The sequence below is a fragment of the Salvelinus fontinalis genome, chromosome 4 (genome assembly GCF_029448725.1).
Source record: "Salvelinus fontinalis isolate EN_2023a chromosome 4, ASM2944872v1, whole genome shotgun sequence".
In the NCBI taxonomy this organism is placed as follows: domain Eukaryota; kingdom Metazoa; phylum Chordata; class Actinopteri; order Salmoniformes; family Salmonidae; genus Salvelinus; species Salvelinus fontinalis.
Window position 1 is genome coordinate 11,903,938 of NC_074668.1, and position 27,068 is coordinate 11,931,005.

Consider the following 27,068-nt stretch of genomic DNA (forward strand, 5'->3'; position numbering starts at 1 on the left):
CAAAGAACAGTTGATGTTGGATGTCTGTTACTTGAAGTCTGTGAAGCATTCATTTGGGCTGCAATTTCTGAGGCTGGTAACTCTAATGAACTTATTCTCTGCATCACAGGTAACTCTGGGTCTTCCTTTCCTATGGCGGTCCTCATGAGAGCCAGTTTCATCATAGCGCTTGATGAATTTTGCGACTGCACTTTCTGCAACTTTCAAAGTTCCGGATTGACAGACCTTCATGTCTTAAAGTAATGATGGACTGTCGTTTCTCCTTGCCTATTTGAGCTGTTCTTGACATAATATGGACTTGGTCTTTTACCAAATAAGGCTATCTTGTGTACACCACCCCTACCTTGTCACAACACAACTTATTGGCTCAAACACATTAAGAAGGAAAGAAATTCCACAAATTAACTTTTAACAAGGCACACCTGCTGATTGAAATGCATTCCAGGTGACTACCTCATGAAGCTGGTTGAGAGAATTAACTTTTCTACATTTTTTTACATTACCAAAACATATCTGCAGCATTGAAGGTCCCCAAGAAACTCCATCATTCTTAAATGGAAGACGTCTGGAACCACCAAGAAAAGGACCTTGGTCAGGGAGGTGACCAAGAACCCGATGGTCACTCTGACAGAGCTCCAGACTCTCTAACTCTTTGACCATAGTGAAGGTGTGGTTGCTGGGCAGCGGGGGAGTGTTCTCCTGGCGTGCAGATACGTCAGGGTTCAGAGGCCAAGCTGTGTGGCCAGTGACCATTGTGATGCTGTCTGTGCTCGGATAATTTATTGTTATTTTTTCAACCTTCATTTAAACATGGAGTCAATTTGAGATTAAAAATCTATTTTACAAGAGAGCCCTGTATACATTACAATAAAAACAGAATTAGAAAGCAACATGGACACATTTGTGTATAAAACAATATAATTCAGCACTCAATAAACCAAAATAAACATATTTAATAAAAACAATCACATTCAACGACATAGAAGTCTTCAATCAATCATTTAAACTTCCTGAGTGGCACCAGCACATCTAACTGCAGTGAACTCTGCAGATTGTTCCACAAATTATGGGCCTAAAAACAAAACGCAGATTTTCCCAAATCTGTGGAGACTGAAGGGTTCTAGTGTTATCCATTCCTGAGAACAGGTTTGTTAACTTATAATTCTTACCTTAATTAATGAAGTTCCATACGGAGGGAGGTTCTGTAAGATATCTTTGTAAATAAATACAAGAGAATGCAGCTCTCTTCTTCCAGACAAAGAAGTCCATCCCTCATTTTCATACAGACTACAATGATGAGTCCTAAAAGTGTCCCCTGTGATAAAACGTATTGCGGAATGGTACGCTGACGCGGCTCACCTACTTTAGCACTCTCTTGTGTCAACCTCACAACTTTGAGAAAAAGAGGCACAAAACAAACAAGAACTGTGCGTCCGGACGAGCGCAGTAACATAATTACCTGTAATAGGTTGAATAAACGAAACACACACACAAAAAAAGTGTTTCCATAGAGATAGTCTAGAAGACCAAGACCCCATTCTGTCTGGCTGCTAGATATTTTGTATTTAACCTTTATTTATCTAGGGAAGTCAGTTAAGAACAAATTCTTATTTACAATGACGGTCTACGCTGGCCAAACCTGGACCATGCTGGGCCAATTGTACCTATGGGACTCCAAATCACAACCAGATGTGATACAGCCTGGATTTAAACCAGGGGATGTAGTGACGCCTCTTGCACTGAGATGCAGTGCCTTAGACTGCTGCACCACTCGGGAGCCTCCCAGAGAATGGGAAACTTTCACTAACAATCAGCATGTAAAAAAATAAATAACAAATCTACAACATATTTGTACCTTGACTAGATAGATGTAATGTGGATAAAGCTTGCCTGACACCACATCACTGTATGAAGGAGGTGATGGAAGGAGTGCCCTTGACACACTTGTGCTGTGGGCACTCTTCATTCTTTATATCACACAGGCTGTATTTACAGTCATGCCTCTGTGGTAACTGTGGAGGAGTTTGTCAGATGTGATACCAATTTCAACAATAAGTGTGTCTGTGTGTGTGTATCAAGTCAACGGGTAGAGTGTAACAGTGGGGTTGATGTCTCTGATCTCCTTCTCAGTAGGGATGTAGGCACAGCCGTAGAGATGCAGTAGCTTCAACCTAGAGAGAGAGAGAGAGAGAGAGAGAGAGAGAGAGAGAGAGAGAGAGAGATAGGCCTATTAGACTTTTTTTTATAAAGCCCTTATTAAAAATCCCTGAACAGAAATCAACAGAAAACTGAAATTTCTAAGGGTCGTTGATTTTTCCTCTCAATATATCTGCTTTTATTGTGTTATGCCTCCAGGGTTTCCCAAGGTACAGATCTAGGATCAGCTTCCCCTCCCCAATGTTAACCTTAGCCGCTAGTGGGGTAAACCACCCTACGTCGTTGACATGCATGTGTGCTTTAGTTTACCGTTTGCACTGCCTGCTGAGGTTGTGGATGGCCTCTGGGCTGATCTGGCAGAAGCTCAGTTTGACAGTGTGGAGATGAGTGCTGCAGTACTTTGCCAACAGGCTCACCCTGTCAGGGACACAAGTTACACACAGTCAGTGACACACAAGTTACACACACAGTCAGTGACACACGATTTACACACACAGTCAGTGACACACAAGTTACACAGACAGTCAGTGACACACAAGTTACACATGCAGTCAGTGACACACAAGTTACACACACAGTCAGTGACACACAAGTTACACACACAGTCAGTGACACACGATTTACACACACAGTCAGTGACACACAAGTTACACAGACAGTCAGTGACACACAAGTTACACACACACTCAGTGACACACAAGTTACACACACAGTCAGTGACACACAAGTTACACAGACAGTCAGTGACACACAAGTTACACACACACTCAGTGACACACAAGTTACACACACAGTCAGTGACACACAAGTTACACAGACAGTCAGTGACACACAAGTTACACACACAGTCAGTGACACACAAGTTACACACACAGTCAGTGATTATATTCTTGCTGTAGCAAACTGTCTCAAAAAAAGTATATATATATATATACAGTGCATTCGGGAAAGTAATAAGACCCCTTTACTTTTTCCACATTTTGTTACGTTACAACCTTATTCTAAAATTGATTAAATAAATAAAAAATCCTTATCAATCTACCAACAATACCCCATAATGACAAAGTGAAAACATATTTTAAAATATTGTTTCAAATGTAATGGAAATAAAAAACAGAAATACCTTATTTACATAAATATTCAGACCCTTTGCTATGAGACAAAAAAATTGAGCTCAGGTGCATCCTGTTTCCATTGATCATCCTTGAGATGTTTCTACAACTTGATTGGAGTCCACCTGTGGTAAATTCAATTGATTGAACATGATTTGGAAAGGCACACACCTGTCTATGTAAGGTCCCACAGTTAACAGTGCATGTCAGAGAAAAAACCAAGCCATGCAGTCGAAGAAATTGTCCGTAAAGCTCAGAGACAGGATTGAGTCGAGGCACAGATCTGGGTAAAGGTACCAAAAAATGTCTGCAGCATTGAAGGTTCCCAAGAACCTCCATCATTCCTAAATGGAAGAGGTTTAGAACCACCAAGACTCTTCCTAGAGTTGGCCGCAAGGCCAAACTGAGCAATCGGGGGAGAAGGACATTGGTCAGGGAGGTGACCAAGAACCTAATAGTCCCTCTGACAGAGCTCCAGAGTTCTTCTGTTGAGATGGGAGAACCTTGCAGATTGACAACCATCTCTGCAGCCCTCCACCAATCGGGCCTTTATGGTAGAGTGGCCAGACGGAAGCCACTCCTCAGTAAAAGGCACATGACAGCAATCTTGGAGTTTGCCAAAAGGCACTTAAAGGACTCTCAGACCATGAGAAACAATATTATCTGGTCTGATGAAACCAAGATTGAACTCTTTAGCCTGAATGCCAAGCATCACGTCTGGAGGAAACCAGACACTGCTCATCATCTGGCCAATACCATCCCTACGGGGAAGCATGGTGGTGGCAGCATCATGCTGTGGGGATGTTTTTCATTGGCAGGGACTGGGAGACTTGTCAGGATCGAGGGGAAAATGAATGGAGAAAAGTACAGAGAGATCCTTGATGAAAACCTGATCCAGAGTACTCAAAATCAAATCAAATCAAATCAAATTTTATTTGTCACATACACATGGTTAGCAGATGTTAATGCGAGTGTAGCGAAATGCTTGTGCTTCTAGTTCCGACAATGCAGTAATAACCAACAAGTAATCGAACCTAACAATTCAACAACTACTACCTTATACACACAAGTGTAAAGGGATAAAGAATATGTACATAAAGATATATGAATGAGTGATGGTACAGAACGGCATAGGCAAGATGCAGTATATGGTATAGAGTACAGTATATACATATGAGATGAGTAATGTAGGGTATGTAAACATAAAGTGGCATAGTTTAAAGTGGCTAGTGATACATGTATTACATAAAGATGGCAAGATGCAGTAGATGATATAGAGTGCAGTATATACATATGAGATGAGTAATGTAGGGTATGTAAACATTAAATTAAGTGGCATTGTTTAAAGTGGCTAGTGGTACATTTTTACATAATTTCCATCAATTCCCATTATTAAAGTGGCTGGAGTTGAGTCAGTATGTTGGCAGCGGCCGCTAAATGTTAGTGGTGGCTGTTTAACAGTCTGATGGCCTTGAGATAGAAGCTGTTTTTCAGTCTCTCGGTCCCTGCTTTGATGCACCTGTACTGACCTCGCCTTCTGGATGATAGCGGGGTGAACAGGCAGTGGCTTGGGTGGTTGTTGTCCTTGATGATCTTTATGGCCTTCCTGTGACATTGGGTGGTGTAGGTGTCAAGAGGGCAGGTAGTTTGCCCCCGGTGATGCGTTGTGCAGACCTCACTACCCTCTGGAGAGCCTTACGGTTGTGGGCGGAGCAGTTGCCGTACCAGGCGGTGATACAGCCCGACAGGATACTCTCGATTGTGCATCTGTAGAAGTTTGTGAGTGCTTTTGGTGACAAGCCAAATTTCTTCAGCCTCCTGAGGTTGAAGAGGCGCTGCTGCGCCTTCTTCACAACGCTGTCTGTGTGGGTGGACCAATTCAGTTTGTCCGTGATGTGTACACGAGGAACTTAAAACTTTCCACCTTCTCCACTACTGACCCGTCGATGTGGATAGGGGGGTGCTCCCTCTGCTGTTTCCTGAAGTCCACAATCATCTCCTTTGTTTTGTTGACGTTGAGTGTGATGTTATTTTCCTGACACCACACTCCGAGGACCCTCACCTCCTCCCTGTAGGCCGTCTCGTCGTTGTTAGTAATCAAGCCTACCACTGTAGTGTCATCCGCAAACTTGATGATTGAGTTGGAGGCGTGCATGGCCACGCAGTCGTGGGTGAACAGGGAGTACAGGAGAGGGCTCAGAACGCACCCTTGTGGGGCCCCAGTCTTGAGGATCAGCGGGGTAGAGATGTTGTTACCTACCCTCACCACCTGGGGGCGGCCCGTCAGGAAGTCCAGGACCCAGTTGCACAGGGCGGGGTCGAGACCCAGGGTCTCGAGCTTGATGACGAGTTTGGAGGGTACTATGGTGTTAAATGCTGAGCTGTAGTCGATGAACAGCATTCTCACATAGGTATTCCTCTTGTCCAGATGGGTTAGGGCAGTGTGCAGTGTGGTTGCGATTGCATCGTCTGTGAACCTATTGGGTCGGTAAGCAAATTGGAGTGGGTCTAGGGTGCCCGGTAGGGTGGAGGTGATATGGTCCTTGACTAGTCTCTCGAAGCACTTCATGATGACGGAAGTGAGTGCTACGGGGCGGTAGTCGTTTAGCTCAGTTACCTTAGCTTTCTTGGGAACAGGAACAATGGTGGCCCTCTTGAAGCATGTGGGAACAGCAGACTGGGATAAGGATTGATTGAATATGTCCGTAAACACACCAGCCAGCTGGTCTGCGCATGCTCTGAGGACACGGCTGGGAATGCCGTCTAGGCCTGCAGCCTTGCGAGGGTTAACACGTTTAAATGTTTTACTCACCTCGGCTGCAGTGAAGGAGAGCCCGCAGGTTTTGGTAGCGGGCCGTGTCAGTGGCACTGTATTGTCCTCAAAGCGAGCAAAAAAGTTATTTAGCCTGTCTGGGAGCAAGACAACCTGGTCCGCGACGGGGCTGGTTTTCTTTTTGTAATCCGTGATTGACTGTAGACCCTGCCACATACCTCTTGTGTCTGAGCTGTTGAATTGCGACTCTATTTTGTCTCTGTACTGGGACTTAGCTTGTTTGATTGCCTTGCGGAGAGAATAGCTACACTGTTTGTATTCGGTCATGTTTCCGGTCACCTTGCCCTGGTTAAAAGCAGTGGTTCGCGCTTTCTGTTCCACGCGAATGCTGCCGTCAATCCACGGTTTCTGGTTTGGGAATGTTTTAATCGTTGCTGTGGGTACGACATCGTCAATGCACTTTCTAATGAACTCGCTCACCGAATCAGCATATTCGTCAATGTTGTTGTTGGACGCAATGCGGAACATATTCCAATCCGCGTGATCGAAGCAGTCTTGAAGCGTGGAATCAGATTGGTCGGACCAGCGCTGAACAGACCTGAGCGAGGGAGCTTGTTGTTTTAGTTTCTGTTTGTAGGCTGGAAGCAACAAAATGGAGTCGTGGTCAGCTTTTCCGAAAGGAGGGCGGGAGAGGGCCTTATATGCGTCGCGGAAGTTAGTATAACAATGATCCAAGGTTTTACCAGCCCTGGTAGCACAATCGATATGCTGATAGAATTTAGGGAGTTTCGTTTTCAGATTAGCCTTGAGGACCTAAGGACCTCAGACAGCGGCGAATGTTCACCTTCCAACAGGACAACGACAATACGCACACAGCCAAGACAACGCAGGAGTGGCTTCCGGACAAGAATGTCCATGAGAGGCCCGGACATGAACCCCTGTGATAAAACGTATTGCAGAATGGTAGACTGCATCCAAGGGTTTCAAAACAGAGGTTGGCACATGCAAGTAAACAATATAACCAAAGAGAATTGTATTTTCAATACTGAGGCATGATTTATCTTGATATAAAAAAATCTTGGATCTTAGCTCCTTAGTCATATTTTCTATATGCGTTATGAAGGACAACTTGTCATCAATCAAGATACCCAGGTACTTATATTGATAAACACGCACAATTTGGGCTCCATTTGTAGCGCACATATGCAGGTCCTCAGGGTCAACATTTCGTGACCTAGAGAACAGCATGAGCTTGGTTTTACTTGTATTTAACACTAATTTAAGATCTGTAAGTGATTTCTGAATTGAATCAAAGTCATGCTGAAGTTCACGAATGGCCTGTTGCACTGAGGTGGCACAGTAATACAAAACTGTGTCATCTACATAGAGATGAATGTTACAAGTATTAACAGTGTTTCCTATGTCATTAATATACAAGGTGAACAATAATGGACTCAAAATCGAACCCTGAGGAACACCTTTTTGAATCTCAAGAAATTCAGATTTAACCCCATCTGGTAAGATGGCCTGAGTTCTGTCGCTAAGATAATTCTGAAACCATAAACAGGCTGTATATCCCAGGCCTATTCTTGATAACTTCTTTAGCAAAACAGAATAATCAACAGTGTCAAACGGGTTTGACGGGTCAATGAACAAGGCAGCACAGCTCTTTTTAGCAACCAAGGCATTGACAAGATCATTAACAACTAGCGTTGTTACCGTGGTAGTACTATGCCGAGGCCTAAACCCTGATTGGTTTATATAAAAAAATAAAATTATCAGATAAAAAGGAACGAACTGGTACATTAACCAAGTATTTAAGAATCTTAGCTATACAAGGTAGTCTTGAAATGAGGCGAAAGTTGTCAAGATCATTTGTATCGCCACCCTTAATGAGTGGCAACACATATGCGGATTTCCATGCTTTTGGAATACTTCCTGATAACAATGTTAAATAAAAAATGTGTGCTACAGAGTCAGCAATAAGGGGAGCTGCACACTTAAACAGACCAGGCTCCAAATGATTAGCCACTGTGGATTTTGTCTGTCTAATGTTAGCAAAGCATCAAGGACTTCTTTATCAGTGAATTTCTGAAAACTCCTGACCAGCATGTTCAGTATCATTCAATAGATTTTCACCATCTACATCCTAACTACTCTTTTCAAGAGCTGCCTTTGAAATACATTCAAATATATAACCCGCGGAGATAAAATGGTGATTAATGCATTAATGATATCAATTTTGTTAGTGATAGGGCCGGGATCTAAATTAATTATTTGGGGGAGAGAAGAGGAGACACAACCCTTCAGTGATGTAACAGCTTTCCAAAATGTAGCTGGGTTCCTTGTACATTCAGATAGTGTATTAACATAATATCTAATTTTGCTTTTTTAACTAGTTTTACACACAGATTTCTCAATCGCCTGAAAGACTGCAGTCTGTGAATCTCTGTTGTGTATGACTTCAGATAGCGCTGAACTGAACCAAGGGCAATACTTATTTTTAATTCTCAGCTTTTAAAGGGAGCATGTTTATCTACAATACAATTGAAACATTTGAAAAGTGGTTCAGAGCCAACTCTGAATAAAATCAAAATCACCAAAATAAAGATCACAAACAAAAACCTGTTCATTGAAATTGTAAAAATTCCTCTTGTTAATAAAACAAAGTTTGGATCTAGGCATCTGTATATCCCTGACACATACAATGAGGCATTGGTCACTAATATCCAAAGCAAATACCCCACTCCCAGAATATTTCTCTGGAGTATTTGTAAATAGGAGGTCAATCAAAGTCGATTTCGTAGGGTCCTTTAAGTTTGGACGAGTGGGCTTTGTAATCAGCTGGGTTAAAAGCAGTGGTCAGAGCTTAATCATTGCGTCTTTATGACAGTGGTCACTGTACGGTCATTAAAGTCTCTAGTAGTTTGTTGCTAGTGAATAACCAATCCCTTTCATAGTGTGCAGATTAATGGAAGAGTCCAATGAACAATATTAATGTGTTGTGTGTCAACAAAGTTACAGACACGGCAACCAGTGGAAGTGCAATTCAAGTGCAGGTTGAGTCAGAGTATGTGATGTATTATAGTAGCCCTGTAACATAGTCTCCGTCCCAAATGGCACCGGGTTCCCTATATAGTACACTATCAGAACCCTATGGACCCCAGGAAGAGTATCTGCTGCTTTTGCAAAAGCTAATGAGGATCCAAATAAACACACAATACAAGTAGTGCACTATAAAGGAAATAGGGTGCCATTTAAGACACACTGATAGTGTAGCCTACCCTCTGTTCCCTGTGGCAGTGGAGCTCAGGTCCAGGTGCTGCAGGCATCTACAGGCCACAGCTACAGCCTTAACACCAGCATCACTCACCTTACCGCAGCCACTTAGATCCAACAACCTGACACACACACACACACACACACACACACACACACACACACACACACACACACACACACACACACACACACACACACACACACACACACACACACACACACACACACACACACACACACACACACACACACGTGTGAAACAAGAGTGAATGACTGAATGAATGAGTGACTTACAGGCTGGCTGTTTGCGTATACACAGAAGCATACCTGATGTGGGGAGCGTGGGTGCTGATCTTGTGCAGGCTCATGTCAGTGACTCCAGGGCAGGAGCTGAGGGTCAGCCTCTGGAGGTCAGGGCACTGCAGGAGGACCTGATGAACTGTCTGATCACTCACCTATACAGGTGGGATGAACATCAATGACTACTAAGCACACACACACACACGCACACACACACACACTTACTGCATGCAGTCCAGTCAAAGGCAGTGAAGGTGTTTGATACAGAACAGGTGTGATGAACATCAATGACTACTTTAAAATAATGTTTACATATCCTACATTACTCATCTCATATGTACATATATACTGTATTCTACACCATCTACTGCATCTTGCCTATGCCGCACGGCCATCACTCATTCATATATTTACAGTATATGTACATATTCTTATTAATCCCTTTACATTTGTGTGTATAAGGTAGTTGTGAATTTGTTAGATTACTTGTTAGATATTACTGCACAGTCGGAACTAGAAGCACAAGCATTTCACTACACTCGGATTAAAATCTGCTAACCATGTGTATGTGACCAATAAGATTTGATCTGATTTGATTTGACTACTAAGCACCAAATGCACACACACACATGTACACACATGCACACTTACTGCGTGCAGTCCAGTCAGGTTAAGGGAGTGAAGGCGTTTGAGTCGTGATGTCACCAGTGTCAGATAGGTGTGAGTGACCTTAGGGATCTGGCCGATGTTCAGAGTCTCCAGCCCAGGACACAACTCTGACACTGTGTTCAGACATGAGGGACTGATAGACAGGCAGCCAAACACCTCCAACCTGCGCAGACTGGTACACACACATTAAAACTAACATACAAGTTACCACACACACACGCACGCACGCACGCACGCACGCACGCACGCACGCACGCACACACACACACACACACACACACACACACACACACACACACACACACACACACACACACACACACACACACACACACACACACACACACACACACACACACACACACACACACACACACACACACACACACACACACACACCAAAGTACAAAAGCCTTTTCCACACTTTTTTGCAACTCACCTGTCTCTGCATCTTATGACGAGGGCATTCAGGGCTTCATCTGTAACTTGGCAACCATTGAGAACAACAGTCTTCAGGCTGCAGACATGAGTCATAAACCATGTTATTTCATGTTATCTGAAAGCCTTGATAAACTCATATCATTATGTAACAACATCAGACTGCGATATCATCAAATGTGATAATTTTTACATGAAACATGTGTTAATGATGGTAATGGCACTACGGCCTACCCAGTGCAGGTGTCAGTCAGTGCTTTGATGCCCGTGTCAGTCGCTCCACTCCAGCTGACGTCTACACAGGTCATGTGATCACAGTGTTGACCACTCAGAGTCAGCACCAGGTCACCATGGAGACCAGGCCCACTGCAGCTTGTCACACTCAGCACCTGTAGCCAATGAACAGGTCTCACAACGGGACGAAAATAACTGTGTTTTTGTTTGATTCACATTATTACAGTTCTTGATCTTTCTGTACAACACAGCAGTAGGTTAAAACTACCTCCGGGCCTCCCGGGTGGCGCAGTGGTCTAGGGCACTGCATCGCAGTGTTAGCTGCGCCACCAGAGTCTCTGGGTTCGCGCCCAGGCTCTGTCGCAGCCGGCCGCGACCGGGAGGTCCGTAGGGCTACGCACAATTGGGCTAGCATCGTCCGGGTTAGGGAGGGTTTGGCCGGTAGGGATATCCTTGTCTCATCGCGCTCCAGCGACTCCTGTGGCGGGCCGGCGCAGTACGCTAACCAAGGGGGCCAGGTGCACGGTGTTCCCTCCGACACATTGGTGCGGCTGGCTTCCGGGTTGGAGGCGCGCTGTGTTAAGAAGCAGTGCGGCTTGGTTGGGTTGTGCTTCGGAGGACTCGTGGCTTTCAACCTTCGTCTCTCCCGAGCCCGTACGGGAGTTGTAGCGATGAGACAAGATAGTAATTACTAGCGATTGGATACCACGAAAATTGTGGAGAAAATTTAAAATAAAAAATAAAATAAAAAAAACTACCTCCAGAGAGGCTTGACTTAGTTTGAAAAACTCCTCTAGTCCGCTCGGGGTGATTGACAGTCCGCTGCACCTGTAGATAGTCAGGCTTCGAGGATTACGCCCGCCCACACTGCTCAGCCATTGGTCAGTTAAAGATGAGCTGTTCTCCACACTAACAACCTGCCCTAAAGAGAAATACAGTTTGAAAGAAGTAAACATTTTTACTTTGATATAAGTATTATGGGTATACTGTTGTTTGTGTGTGTGTGTGTGATTTCACAGCACTCATTAACTCCTGTTTCTCCAGAGAGTCTTACTAGGGGACGCTGGGGACAGAGGAAGACCCACACACCTCACTCACTCGTTCATTCACTTCCTCAGAGACTTACATAGTGTGTGGTCATTGGCCAGTCGGAGCAAGTGGAGGCAGACCTGGGCCACTGTAGACAGATCTCTGTGTGGCAGGAGGGACAGTATGGATACCCATACCTCATCAGGGAGAGAGAGCCACTGTACACAGCCCCCTACAGGCTGGGAGAGAGAGTGTATTCTACTGATTACTCAACGCACACACCAGGACACTACCATCAACACACACACCAGTACACTACCGTCAACACACACACCAGTACACTACACTCAACACACAGACCAGTACACTACACTTAACACACACACACACACACACACCAGTACACTACCATCAACACACACACCAGTACACTACACTCAACACACAGACCAGTACACTACCATCAACACACACATACACCAGTACACTACACTCAACACACAGACCAGTACACTACACTCAACACACAGACCAGTACACAACCATCAACACACACACCAGTACACTACCATCAACACACACAGACCAGTACACTACACTCAACACACAGACCAGTACAATACACTCAACACACACACACACACCAGTACACTACCATCAACACACACACCAGTACACTACCATCAACACACACACCAGTACACTACCATCAACACACACACCAGTACACTACACTCAACACACAGACCAGTACACTACCATCAACACACACACCAGTACACTACCATCAACACACACACCAGTACACTACACTCAACACACACACCACAGATGTACATAACCAGTGCTCAGCTGTTTGACTGTTTAGCGGTCAGTAATGAAATACAGTATAGAAATGCATCTTACTGCCAGTTTGAGAGCCCTGGTCACAGGAATATTAGTTGCATTGGTATTCACAGCACTGCCTAAAGATGTACAAAATGCTTTACATCAGGCATGTGTGATACAGATACAAAACAACATACCAGTTATGGTGGGTGTCCACTTAAAGTTGACTAGCAACAACAAATGGGACCTAAAAGACACCCACCATGAGTGCCCCACAAAATGTTCCCAAGAAGAGGCAAACAAAAGAAAAACCCACAACAAACTAAAAGACAGGAAGCAAACCAAACAGTGGAGCAAAACAAAAACAGGGAAATCAAATGAAAGACCTGTAACAGCAAGGGTGAGTGTGTCTGTGCGTGCGTGTGTGTGTGTGTGTGTGTGTGTGTGTGTGTGTGTGTGTGTGTGTGTGTGTGTGTGTGTGTGTGTGTGTGTGTGTGTGTGTGTGTGTGTGTCTGTGCGTGTGTGTGTGTGTGTCTGTGCGTGTGTGTGTGTGTGTCTGTGCGTGTGTGTGTGTGTGTCTGTGCGTGTGTGTGTGTGTGTGTGTGTGTGTGTGTGTGTGTGTGTGTGTGTGTGTGTGTGTGTGTGTGTGTGTCTGTGTGTGTCTGTGTGTGTGTGTCTGTGCGTGTGTGTGTGTGTGTGTGCGTGTGTGTCTGTGCGTGTGTGTGTGTCTGTGTGTCTGTGTGTGTCTGTGCGTGTGTGTGTGTGTGTGTGTGTGTCTGTGTGTGTGTCTGTGCGTGTGTGTGTGTGTGTCTGTGCGTGTGTGTGTGTGTGTCTGTGTGTGTCTGTGCGTGTGTGTGTGTGTGTCTGTGTGTCTGTGCGTGTGTGTGTGTGTGTGTGTGTGTGTGTGTGTGTGTGTGTGTGTGTGTGTGTGTGTGTCGTGCGTGTGTGTGTGTCTGTGTGTGTCTGTGTGTGCGTGTGTGTGTGTGTGTGCGTGTGTGTGTGTGTCTGTGTGTGCATGTGTGTGTGCGTGTGTCTGGGTGTGTGTGTGTGAGTGTAATCTCGCTCTCATTCTGTCTAAATCCGTGAAGAGTCTTATGACTATTGCGGGGTTGTGAGAGGCGAAATTAATTTCAAACCAAGATCTTGAGTTTCCCCAAAAATCATAGCATGCATTATGTAACTTTTTCAACCTTTTATGCCCTGCATTCTGCATTCTGGATTCTGGATTCTTGTATAACTTTGCGTTCCAAGAAACAGGGTTCTGTAATAATTGGTGACTACTTGGAGTTATAACAATACTGGTTTAATTAACTTGTTTATCTATTACTGTGGTAATTACACTTGATAAAGGGTTTAGTTAGACAGTATACTACAGATAAAAAGGGTATCTATAAACTAAGATTTGATATACTATAAACTGTTCCACATACATTATAATGTGCATCAGTGATATAGTAATCTAGTGTAGCAGTTGTCTCTGCTGTGCTCACCCAGGGGGAGCTGAAGTGCTGCAGGTGGTTTGGGTCCAGAATAAGAACTTTCAGATGGGGACGTCCGTTTAGACACTACACCTGCTGAGTGGGGTCTGTTGGGGAGCTGGGACCTGCAGCCAAAGGAGGGAGATGGCAGTGACAGTTCATCTCATCTGTCTGGCTACAGTATTATGTAGAGTTGTGTTGTCTCTCTTGTTGTGATGTGTGTTTTGTCTTATATATATACAAATATATATAATAATCCTAGCCCCCGTCCCCGCAGGAGGCCTTTTGCCTTTTGGTAGGCCGTCATTGTAAATAAGAATTTGTTCTTAACTGACTGTTCTTAACTGTTCTTAACTTGCCTAGTTAAATAAAGGTTAAATAAAAATAAAAAAATACAATCTCTAGAGGTCAGGCTATAAACTAGGAACTAAATGGAAGCAAAAGGGTGAAAACAGGGAGGGACTAACCTGAACTTCTCCAATAATTTCAATTTTATTTAACTCGGCAAGTCAGTTAAGAACAAATTCTTATTTTCAATGACAGCCTAGGAACAGTGGGTTAACTGCCTTGTTCAGGGGCAGAATGACAGATTTTTACCTTGTCAGCGCGGGGATTCGATCTTGCAACCGTCCAGTTACTAGTCCAACACTAACCACTAGGCTACCTGCCGCCCCAATGCCCATTATAACTGCAAAACTTTGTCTGTTGCAAAATGTTTTGCTACGCTTTACCATGGTGTGCACTAATGAGTACAGCCCCTATATATAGGACCTTCCACCCCTACCTGGGACATGGATGCCTGATGAAGACCTGAGGGTGGAAACGTTGTAAATAAATTTCACCTGGGAGCATGAGCAGCAGTGTTTTCCTTCCTGTTTTCCATGAGTTTACCTACAACTCCACCACCTGCGGAAACTACCTGGATGTGTGTATGTTCTTCAGCTTTTGTACACTAACGAATACACGCATGCTGATGTCTTTCTGAGTGCAGGTGCAGTCCCGCTGATAGACTACAGATGGCAGTGTGACTCCCTTTGAGTGTGACTTGCCACAGGGCAGCCTCCAGTGCTCTTAGTGGAATGAAAAAAGTGCCAGTACTCACTTACATTTTTTACAAAAAATTGTGTTATGCCATTTCGCAGATGCTTTTCTCATGAAAGATGTTACCATGGCAGCACTTCTCATGAAAGATGTTACCGTGGCAGCTCTTCTCATGAAAGATGTTACCGTGGCAGCTCTTCTCATCATAGACGTTACCGTGGCAGCATTTCTCATGAGAGATGTTACCGTGGCAGCACTTCTCCATGAGTGAAGGATGACCAGCAGAGGCTTGACCTTTCCCAGAACCTCCAGGAATGACCGCGACCTCTGACACGAGCCTGACTCCTGACACCAGGTTGACCTCCGCTGCTCTTGGGCTGCATCACTGACCAAAGGCAAACAAAGAACACACCCAGAGATATCATGGCACGGTCTCTACAACGCACAGAGCTGTATGTAATGAGTGTGTACGTCATCGCTAGGTAAGGTATGTATGTTTTATTTCACGTCTGAATAGGATGCTGGTCCTATATTAGAGACATACCTCTACCATTCTTCACTTCTGAACTCTTGAATGGTGCACGCCTCCCCTCGTTGTGGATGTCCTGATGGACGTGTTGCTTAGCAACCACCAGCTCAGCACTCAGAGGTTGCTCAGAGGGGTCAGCCGTTTGGTCAGCGGGTAGGGTCATGACGTCTGCAGGTGCTTGGTTCTGCTCTGTTCTGAGGTGGTCCAAACGGGACACACACAGCAGATACTCCTCATACACACTCAGGCCCTCTGACACCCAGCCGTTGGCTCCCCAATCTGGATGTTCACCCTCTAGTGCGACCCTAGAGGATTCATAACGTATGATACTACTGGTTCCCTCAAGGCCTGTTTTTGGGTCCTCCTTCTCCGCCACCGCCTTCTCCTCTTCGTGTTCCTGCATTCCCAAAACTCTGTCTTCTCTCTCTCCACAACCCCCTTCCCTTGATATGAGGTCATGGGCTCTGGATAAAGGACCATATCCAGGCAACCATAGGGTAGTGTCACTGTCCACTGAGGAGCAACAGGTTGTAACGGTACTGTCTCTGTCTCTTAGGCTCTCACTGATGGAAACCCCATCTCTCCCCTCAGGTTGAGGAGCTATTGGTTTGTGGGTAGTCTGGTCTGCCTGAGGGTTGTCTAGACCAAGGAAACGTGGTTGGTCATTGTTATCCTCTTGTGGCCCAGAGGACAGGACTAGCTCCTTATGCCCTGGGTTCTCTTTAAACTCAGGCCCAGAAAACTCACGGCCACCTGGGGTGTGGGAGAGAGTGTGGCAGGGCAGTGGGGTGGTGTATGGAAGCCTGGTCAGAGGCTCTGATTGGCCTACCATATTTTCTCTCACGCTTCTGCTTCTGACAAGATTGTGAAAGGTTCCAAGGGGGCAGACAGCAGCTCTTCCATCGACCTCGAGTCGAGGCGCAGCTGAAGTAGAGTACAAACGCGGGGAGGAAGGGGAGGTTCTGCTGAGATTGTGCCCATCCTGACTGGTCCCGAGGAAATTCTTAGCCCAGTCCAACACATGGCGTAGCTTCTGCTGCTCAGTCAGGAGTGAGTCCTCCAGGAGACCGGGATCCATCTCCAGAGAACTCTCCCTGCTAACACTCACTGTTAGACCCAGGACCACACTCCTCTCTGACCCGCTGGTTACACCCTCTGACTCTGTGGCCACACCCAGTATCATGTGAACTACACCATCTGATCCTGTCTGCATTCCCACCGTCCCGTCCTTTCGCTGCTCCTCGTTGGCCCTCCAATCATACCCATGCTGAAATCGAAATGACAGAAAGTGAGATAAACTCTATGTACTACAGCCTTGGTTGTAAGGTTGTAAACATACTGTATGCCATCTATGCACTTAAGTAGAATCAACAGACCAGAAGTAAACACGAAACTAGTAGCCTACACACATATTCAAATGAAAGTGGTTTGCCATATAAATGTTTACTTGTTGTTATCATTTGCTATAAGAATAGCTTCTTACCCAGAAGTCTCTCCACTCCGGTCCTTCAGCTGCTGCGCTGCTCACACAAACGTTGTTATAGAAACAAGACACATACTTACTCACCAAGGGAGACTGCAGCGAGAGACAGCCCACTACAGGGCTTGGCCAGTGTCTCCATAGCGACAAATGTAAATACAAATGTATACCCTCATAGAGAAAGTAAATGCATGCTTTCAAAGGACAATGCTTTAGAGTAAAAACAATATTGTTTCCACATTAATAATGCAGGCATAGTCAACCACATAAATAGACCTACTCTGCAAGACCACGATACGGAGACTATGGACTGTGAAATCTGGGAAGCGACACTTGAGGTCATTCATACCTTTATTTAACTCCTTGACAATAATAGTTGACTGCAAGAGCACTGTGTGTTCACTTTTATACCGAGGCCTGTGCTCTTTATCCTTTTAGATTACATAAGGTTCTATAGCTAAGTTATTGACATGTTGATTTACTCATCATACCAAGAAAGAAAGAAAATGTCTCTGCATTTACTGTGTACAATCTCCTTTTAAACAACCGGGTCCCACCACGCACTAGTCACGTACAGTATACACCATGGAGTAGGGTTACATTGGCATTAGTTAAACAAAATGGGTTTTAGAATTTGTATTTCAATGTACAGTCCACATAAACCACAAGCTTAAAGGCCCAGTGCAGTCAAAAACATGATTTTCCTGTGTTTTATATATATTTCCACACTTTGAGGTTGGGATAATACTGTGAACATAATGAGACAGTCGTTGCTTTTTGCTAAGTAGCTATTCTTGTTGAATTCTTTTATTGAAAACAACCACAGCAAGGTACTTAATTGTTACCCCGAAATTATTTGATATTGAGATAAAAATGGCTACATTGGACCTTTAATTAATCTTATTTGCCAATATTATTAAAATATCGTGATATGTTTTCTGATTGAAGGTCGCGCTAATTTCAAAAGTGTACATGCTCTTTTATGTTCAATAAATTAATTAACTTAACAGTACACCATATTTCAATATATATTCATTTGGGGGCTTTATTGTGGCAGTATTAACATATAAAACAACCATGTTTTTCTTTGAACATACAAACATTCAAAATTCACTTTACAAAGTTCATAAGGCTTTGTGTTCCAGCAGTGGTAAAACAACTGAAAACTTGCTCTTTTTTTCAATTACTCCCAGAGTTGTTTTAAAAGAGACCGAATAACAAAAACAAGTCCTACGAACTGATAACAACAAACAGCTACGGAGGGTAACGCTGCTATCCGTGCAAAACACGTTACATGCCCATTTAACATCGAAATAATCTATGAAAGAACATCTCCTTCCATCTGTACCATGTGATGTCTTACAGGTTTGCATATACGTGTCATACACCTGGACGATCTTCATCTATTTTGCATTTTTTAAATCAGATCACTTAAAGAGAAAGTGGGTGGTACGTATGACATCATCTCATGTGATTGCATGTTGTTTTTTAATCACAGTATTTGTGCCGAGCAGTCTTGATGGCCAAATCAGCAGTGTATAAATTGCATTTCAGTCTTTCAACTTGTGATGACATAGCTTTATCACTAGCATGGTACTTTCAACTCTTAGTCCTAAAACACTGATTGAAAAACATTAAAAACAAACTAAACATGTTCTGTAGCTCAAATAAAAGAGCTTCATTGTGGGCAGTTTCCCTGCTAAGAAAACATTATAGAAAGGCTGAGAAATAGATAATACAAAGGATAATGCTACGGTGTTATTGGGCTTTAGAACTTTATCGTCCACAGAATACCACGGCCTTCGTCATAGGCCGACTTGTTATGTTATGATATGGATAACATGATGTGTGTGTCCATGCTAACATCATCAGTGACATCTGTTAGCAATAAGGTCAGGTGTTAGACATCTAGCTATGTTTATGGTCACAGACACATAAAAGCAACCTATTCTACTTGAGACACAATTCCAAATGGACAATAGTCCCCATGTTGTGAAATGCAGTATCAAACGTGCTGGATTTAAATCAAATGAATCTGCTAAACTGGTTTATGGTTCTACATGATCACTGGTTTCATTATGCATTTCATCTGACCATCATTATATCATTTAATTTCTTGCCATCTGATTGACTTCTTTTAATGCCCCAAAAATTTCAGCCGTACAATTGGCTTCTAGTGGCTTTCAGAATAACGAACGCTGAACTGAAAACCCCCTACACCTTGCACAACGCCACTCGAGGTTATTCTGTGCACTACCCACTGTCCTTGCTAAAATATGGATGTCGTGCATGCATCTAAGCTGGAAGGTAACCTACACATGGGTCGCTTACAAGGGAAAGACACCAAGAAAGAAAGTTCTGCACCACGATTGGCTTTTCTCTATATAACAGTATTTACAGACGAAGGCATGCAGTCTGCAGTTCAGAGCTCATCCACGGCATGAGTGAGGTCAGGCCCACTAAAGGGTGTGGCCTATTAACAAAGTACTGACGCTAGGGCATGTCTTTTTGTACATGTGTATACATTAGGCCTATACATTGTGTAATACTTGTGTGTGTGTGTGTGTGTGTGTGTGTGTGTGGGGGGGGGGGGGGGGGGGGGGTGTAATGTCTCTGAGAAAAAGCAGACGAGTATGTTTTGAAGTCAGTGCAGTGAGAGAACATCTCCTTGGTTCAGCCCACTGTTTAAAGCTGGTTACGCATAACGTTATCGTTTATTAACATGAAAACACATTTGATGATTACACTGTGGCTAATAGAATAGGGGTAATGAGAGTGATTTCTGTGGTCATCCTATAGTACTACAGACGAGTTAAATACATTGTGGGTCATTAGAGTACTTGTAAATTGGGACCAGAAGATTGAGCTGTGACAATGAGTCAGTGCCTGTGTGTTAGAGAATAAAGATACAGAATTTAACTGACATTTATGGCTACAAACCTGTTGAGATATAATGATAGGGTTAATTAAAGGATATTTTATATTCACAAAATGTTTACGACTATAAAGTAAGTTGTGTGTTTCAATGTGGTGTTTGTTTAGATCATATTGTGTTTGCACACACAGAGACATAATTCAACGTGCGTATGTCCTTTCCTGAGAATACGGTCCAAATTGATATACACTCAGTGGCCAGTTTATTAGGTTCACCCCGTTCACGAAAATGATTCGCTCCTACAGATAGTGAGTCAGGTGGCCGTGTCTTGCTGTATAAAGCAGGCAGGCAGACAGGCAGGGAGGCATTCAGTTACTGTTCCATTGAATGTTAGAATGGGCAAAACCAGTGCCCTAAGTGATGAAATAGGCAATGAAAACATTGCCTTGTCCGACGAATCACAGTTTCTGTTGCATCATGCTGATGGCAGAGTCAGGATTCAGCTTAAGCAGCATGAGTCCATTGCCCCATCCTGCCTGGTGTTAACGGTACAGGCTGGTGGCGGTGGTGTGATGGTGTGGGGAATGTTTTGATGGCACACGTTAGGTCCCTTGATATCAATTGAGAAACATTTCTATGCTCTGAAGAATTCAGGCTGTTCTGGGGGCTAGATGGGTATACCTAATAAACTGTCCATTAAGTGTATTTTGCTATTTCGGCTGATCAGAATTCTGTTCATGTAATCATCCTTTATTATCTTTCACTCACAACCAATTAATCTGAACATGTTTTTCCCAAACAAACAGCTGTTTCTCTCAATATTACTGTAATAAGTAGATATTAGACTGACAGCTGTACGGCCCTCCCATTCAAGCCATCACTTACCAATCATCTGCCACGATACTTCCCCAATATCTTACTAATGCATCATCTTATTGGTCAACCACTACAATCATAAAATAACAGCCATGAATGACTTTCCTTTTTTATACAGCCTGGCATTTCAGTTCCGACTGACCATTAGATATACAGTGCCTTCGGAAAGTTTTCAGACCCCTTGCCTTTTTCCACCTTTTGTTACGTTACAGCCTTATTCTAAAATGGATTAAATAAATAAAAATCCTCAGCAATCTACACACAATACCCCATAATGACAAAGTGAAAACAGTTTTTAGAAATGTTTGCAAATTTAACAAAAATAAAAACCAGAAATACCTTATTTACATAAGTATTCATACCCTTTGCTATGAGACTCGAAATTGAGCTCAGGTGCATCCTGTTTCCATTGATCATCCTTGAGATGTTTCTACAACTTGATGGGAGTCCACCTGTGGTAAATTTAATTGATTGGACATGATGTGGAAAGGCACACTCCTGTCTATTTAAGGTCCCACAGTTGACAGTGCATGTTAGAGCAAAAACCAAGCCATGAGATCGAAGGAATTGATCTCAGATCTGGGGAAGAATACCCCCAAAAATTCTGCAGCATTGAAGGTCCGCAACAACACAGTGGCCTTCATCATTCTTAAATAGAAGACGTTTGGAACCACCAAGACTCTTCCTAGAGTTGGCTGCCAGGCCAAACTGAGCAATCGGGGTAGAAGGGCCTTGGTCAGGGAGGTTACCATGAGCCCAATGGTCACTCTGACAGAGTTTTAGAGTTCCTCTGTGGAGATGGGAGAACCTTACAGAAGGACAACCATCTCTGCAGCACTCTATCAATCAGGCCTTTATGGTAGAGTGGCCAGACGGAAGCCACTCCTTAGTAAAACACACATGACAGCCCGCTTGGAGTTTGCCAAAAGGCACCTAAAGACCGAGATTTAACTCTTTGGCCTGAATGCCAAGTGTCACATCTGGAGGAAACCTGGCACCATCACTACGGTAAAGCACGGTGGAGGCAGCTTCATGCTGTGGGGATGTTTTTCAGCGGCAGGGACTGGGAGACTGGTCAGGATTGAGAGAAAGATGAATGGAGCAAAGTACAGAGAGATCCTTGATGAAAACCTGCTTCAGAGCGCTCAGGACCTCAGACTGGGCGAAGGTTCACCTTCGAACAGGACAACAACCCTAAGCACACAGCCAAGACAACGCAGGAGGGGCTTCGGGACAAGTCTCTGAATGTCCTTGAGTGGCCCAGCCAGAGCCCGGACTTGAACCCGATCGAACATCTTTGGAGAGACCTGAAAATAGCTGTGCAGCAACTCTCCCCATCCAACCTGACGGGGCTTGAGAAGATCTGCAGAGAAGATTTGGAGAAACTCCCCAAATACAGGTATAGCGTCATTCCCAAGAAGAATCGAGGCTGTAATCGCTGCCAAAGGTACTTCAACAAAGTACTGACTAAACGGTCTGAATAATCATGTAAATGTGATATTTCTGTTCTTTATTTTTAATAAATTAACAACTTTAACAATTAACAATTTCTAAAAAACTGTTTTTGCTTTGTCATTATTGGGCATGGTATGCAGATTGATGAGGGAAAAAAACGATTTAATCAATTTTAGAATAAGGCTGTAACCTAACAAAATGTGGAATAAGTCAAGGGGTCTTAATACTTTCCGAAAGGCACTGTATTCTACTGTTGCTAACATCACATATTACAACTTTTGTTAAAACTCTCAAATCCACTTGCCAGGAGACTGACTGAAACCTTCAATAATATCACATTTAGTTCAACACAAACAGACAGTTAACCAAACCTGTGCCACCTGACTCCAATGACATCAGAGAATCTGAAACAGTTCATCTGTGTTGTAAAAGATTGTGCTATATCTTTGTAGTAAAACCCACGGTGCTACCAGTCAAGTCGAGTGACAGTAGTCTTTAAAAATAGTTGACTTTGACCCCCAACCCATAGCTTCAATAAACTTGTAAGTAGATCCTCTGACTGAAAAATTCCTGAAATACTTTGCATCACATTTATTTTTTACAAAACATTAAAAAGAACTTTAAAGATTTATTTTGATCAATATTCATTTTTTTGTTGTAAATATACATATATACACTATATATACAAAAGTATGTGGACACCCCTTCAAATGAGTGGATTGGGCTATTTCAGCCACACCTGTTGCTGTCAGGTGTATACAATCGAGCACACAGCCATGCAATCTCCATTGACAAACATTGGCAGTAGAACGGCCTTACTGAAGAGCTCAGTGGCCTTCAACGTGGCACTGTCATAAGATGCCACCTTTCCAACAAGTCAGTTCTTCAAATTTCTGCCCTGCTAGAGCTGCCCTGGTCAACTGTAAGTGCTGCTATTGTGAAGTGGAAACGTCTAGGAGCAACAATGGCTCAGCCGCGAAGTGGTAGTCCACACAAGCTCACAGAACAGGACCACCGAGTGCTCACTACCGAGTTCCAAACTGCCTCTGGAAGCAACGTCAGCACAAGAACTGTTTGTCGGGAGCTTCATGAAATAGGTTTCCATCCATAGACAAGCCTAAGATCCCCATGCACAATGCCAAGCGTCGGCTGGAGTGGTGTAAAGCTTGCCGCCATTCGACTCTGGAGTGATGAATCAATCTTCACCATCTGGCAGTCTGACGGACGAATCTGGGTTTGGCGGATCCCAGGAGAACGCTACCTGACCCAATGCATAGTGCCAACTGTAAAGTTTGGTGGAGGAGGAATAATGATCTGGGGATGTTTTTCATGGTCAGGACTAGGCCCCTTAGTTCAAGTGAAGGGAAATCTTAATGCTACAGCCTACAATGACATTCTAGAAGATTCTGTGCTTCCAACTTTGTGGCAACAGTTTTGGGAAGGCCCTTTCCTGTTTCAGCATGACAATGCCCCCATGCACGAAGCGAAGTCCATACAGAAATGGTTTGTCAAGATCAGTGGGGAAGAACTTGACTGGCCTGCACAGAGCCCTGACCTCAACCCCATCTAACACCTTTGGGATGAATTGGTATGCCGACTGTGAGCCAGGCCTAATTGCCCAACATCAGTGCCCGACCTCACTAATGTGCTTGTGGCTGAATAGAAGCAAGTCCCCGCAGCAATGTTCCAACATCTAGTGGAAAGCCTTCCCAGAAGAGTGGAGACTGTTATAGCAGCAAAGGGGGGACCAACTCCATATTAATGCCCATAATTTTGGAATGAAATGTTCGACAAGCAGGTGTCCACATACTTTTGGTCATGTAGTGTATCTATCTATAGGCTGTAGCTGTTATGTTGCCAGTGATACAGGGTTGCTCTCAGATCTATGTTCTCTCTCTATCCAGCCCACTCCGCCATTACTGACAGTGTCTGGGATCAATCACTGACTCTGTTATGAAGAGAAGAGTCAATCAAATGAGCTCCAGAGACATATTTTTCTTGTACCTACTAGAAAATCACTGTCCAATCACAACCAATACCCATCAGCTTGTCAGCATCAGGAGCGAGCAGACAGAAACATGGTACAGAGTGAAAGCAACCCTCCCTCAACTTCCCTTCTCTTCCTACTCCTCCATTTCTCTTTCCACTCGTGTGTCTCCTCTCCTCTTCAGTCCCATCCCAGCCTCTCCATGGCCATGCTGATCTTACAGAGGATCCAGCGGCGCAGCGGGCAGTAGTACTCGTAGTGGAACTGCTCAAACTCCGGTGTCTGCCTGATCTCGTGCAAAAACGACACGTCTATGTCCGACTCCAGCAGCAGCAGCATCATCGGTACGGTAACCAGCAGCACCCCTACCACCATGGCGATGAGGCGGACCGCGCTCAGCACCCACGTGTTCACCCGCTCATTCCTCGTCAGGAGGCGAAGCCCGCTACCTAGCATGCTCCTCCCCACCACACGTGCACGCTCGAAGGCACGGTCACGCACCCTCTCGGCCACCAGCTGGGCCTGGATGTCAGGGTCAGCATGTAGCTCTCTCAGCAGGCGAGCAGGGCTCTGGATGGGGCTCTGGAACAGCAGGTCAACCCCTCCCTGGCCGTCGTCCACCGGCGTGGGCAGCATGCTGGCACAGGGGTTGTACACCAACTCAGAGATGGTCAGGACTCCACTCGTCTCCTCTTCCTCCTCTTCCTCCTCATCCTCTTCCTGTCCATCTGCCTCCCCCCCAGCCCTGGTAGGGGCCTCCTCCTTGCGCTGCCCCAGAGCAGAGCCCTCCAGCCACTCTAGCTCTCGTTCCGTGGGGGTGGTAGATGGCTTCAGGGGAGACAAGTGAACAGAGTCCTTCAGAGCCAGTAGTCCTGTAAAAAGAGAGAGCCGATATTCACTTAATCGTATCCACTTATTTACCCTATTGAGTTCAGTGATAGGCTATCGAGTTTCATGTCAAAACCAATAGCTGATTCTAAAATAAATCTGGAGATTAACTGACTGGAGAATGTCATCATCCTACAGCTTGGCTGGCTCCTCTGAGCTGCAAAATAGCTGTCATTGGGTGCCCCTGCTCTTTCAGCCACTCCCTGAGATCACTACGGTGTGTTTGTGCATCCTTGTGTGTGCATCCGTATGTGTGTGTGTGTGTGTGTGTGTGTGCATGTGTGTGTGTGTTTGTGTGCGTGCGTGCGTGCGTGTGTGTGTGCGCGTCTGTTTTAGAAAGTAATGGCAATAATAATCTGACGATAAAGAAGACGTAAGAGGCCATTAACCACAAACTCCAACACTAGAACACAGAACAGACTCCAACACTAGAACACAGAACAGACTCCAACACTAGAACACAGAACAGATTCCAACACTAGAACACAGAACAGACTCCAACACTAGAACACAGAACAGACTCCAACACTAGAACACAGAACAGACTCCAACACTAGAACACAGAACAGACTCCAACATTAGAACACAGAACAGACTCCAACACTAGAACACAGAACAGACTCCAACACTAGAACAGAAAAGACTCCAACACTAGAACACAGAACAGACTCCAACACTAGAACACAGAACAGACTCCAACATTAGAACACAGAACAGACTCCAACACTAGAACACAGAACAGACTCCAACATTAGAACACAGAACAGACTCCAACACCGGAACACAGAACAGACTCCAACACCGGAACACAGAACAGACTCCAACACCAGAACACAGAACAGACTCCAACACTAGAACACAGAACAGACTCCAACATTAGAACACAGAACAGACTCCAACACTAGAACACAGAACAGACTCCAACACTAGAACACAGAACAGACTCCAACACTAGAACACAGAAGAGACTCCAACACTAGAACACAGAACAGACTCCAACACTAGAACACAGAACAGACTCCAACACTAGAACACAGAACAGACTCCAACACTAGAACACAGAACAGACTCCAACACTAGAACACAGAACAGACTCCAACATTAGAACACAGAACAGACTCCAACACTAGAACACAGAACAGACTCCAACACTAGAACACAGAACAGACTCCAACACTAGAACACAAAGCAGACTCCAACATTAGAACACAGAACAGACTCCAACACTAGAACACAGAACAGACTCCAACACTAGAACACAGAACAGACTCCAACACCAGAACACAGAACAATCTCCAGCACTAGAACACAGAACAGACTCCAACACTAGAACACAGAACAATCTCCAGCACTAGAACACAGAACAGACTCCAACACTAGAACACAGAACAGACTCCAACACTAGAACACAGAACAGACTCCAACACCAGAACACAGAACAGACTCCAACACTAGAACACAGAACAGACTCCAACACTAGAACACAGAACAGACTCCAACACTAGAACACAGAACAGACTCCAACACTAGAACACAGAACAGACTCCAACACTAGAACACAGAACAGACTCCAACACTAGAACACAGAACAGACTCCAACACTAGAACACAGAACAGACTCCAACACCAGAACACAG

The 27,068-nt window shown here is 44.3% G+C and overlaps 2 protein-coding genes across 6 annotated transcripts in view; both read right to left on the bottom strand.

The window, feature by feature from the left end:
* Positions 1-820: 820 nt before the first annotated feature.
* LOC129853090 (uncharacterized) lies at positions 821-17,417 on the bottom strand. The gene is made up of 14 exons (XM_055918786.1): positions 17,354-17,417; positions 15,886-17,137; positions 15,588-15,726; positions 14,313-14,425; positions 12,901-12,959; positions 12,092-12,233; positions 11,724-11,887; positions 10,966-11,120; positions 10,733-10,810; positions 10,276-10,465; positions 9,652-9,779; positions 9,327-9,443; positions 2,467-2,574; positions 821-2,171 (listed from the first exon to the last, which is right to left on the bottom strand). Exons 2-14 carry the CDS (start codon positions 17,081-17,083, stop codon positions 2,075-2,077), a joined length of 2,688 nt encoding a protein of 895 aa, XP_055774761.1. The 5' UTR covers positions 17,084-17,137; positions 17,354-17,417; the 3' UTR covers positions 821-2,074.
* Positions 17,418-18,369: 952 nt separating this feature from the next.
* Positions 18,370-27,068, bottom strand: part of frmd3 (FERM domain containing 3) — a 120,152-nt gene continuing 111,453 nt past the window's right edge. For all 5 annotated transcript variants that reach the window (XM_055918788.1, XM_055918787.1, XM_055918791.1 and 2 more), the window contains one exon: positions 18,370-25,415. In XM_055918788.1, coding sequence (XP_055774763.1) covers positions 24,724-25,415 — 692 coding nt within the window. In that variant the 3' untranslated portion in view covers positions 18,370-24,723. The remainder of the gene's footprint in view (positions 25,416-27,068) is intronic.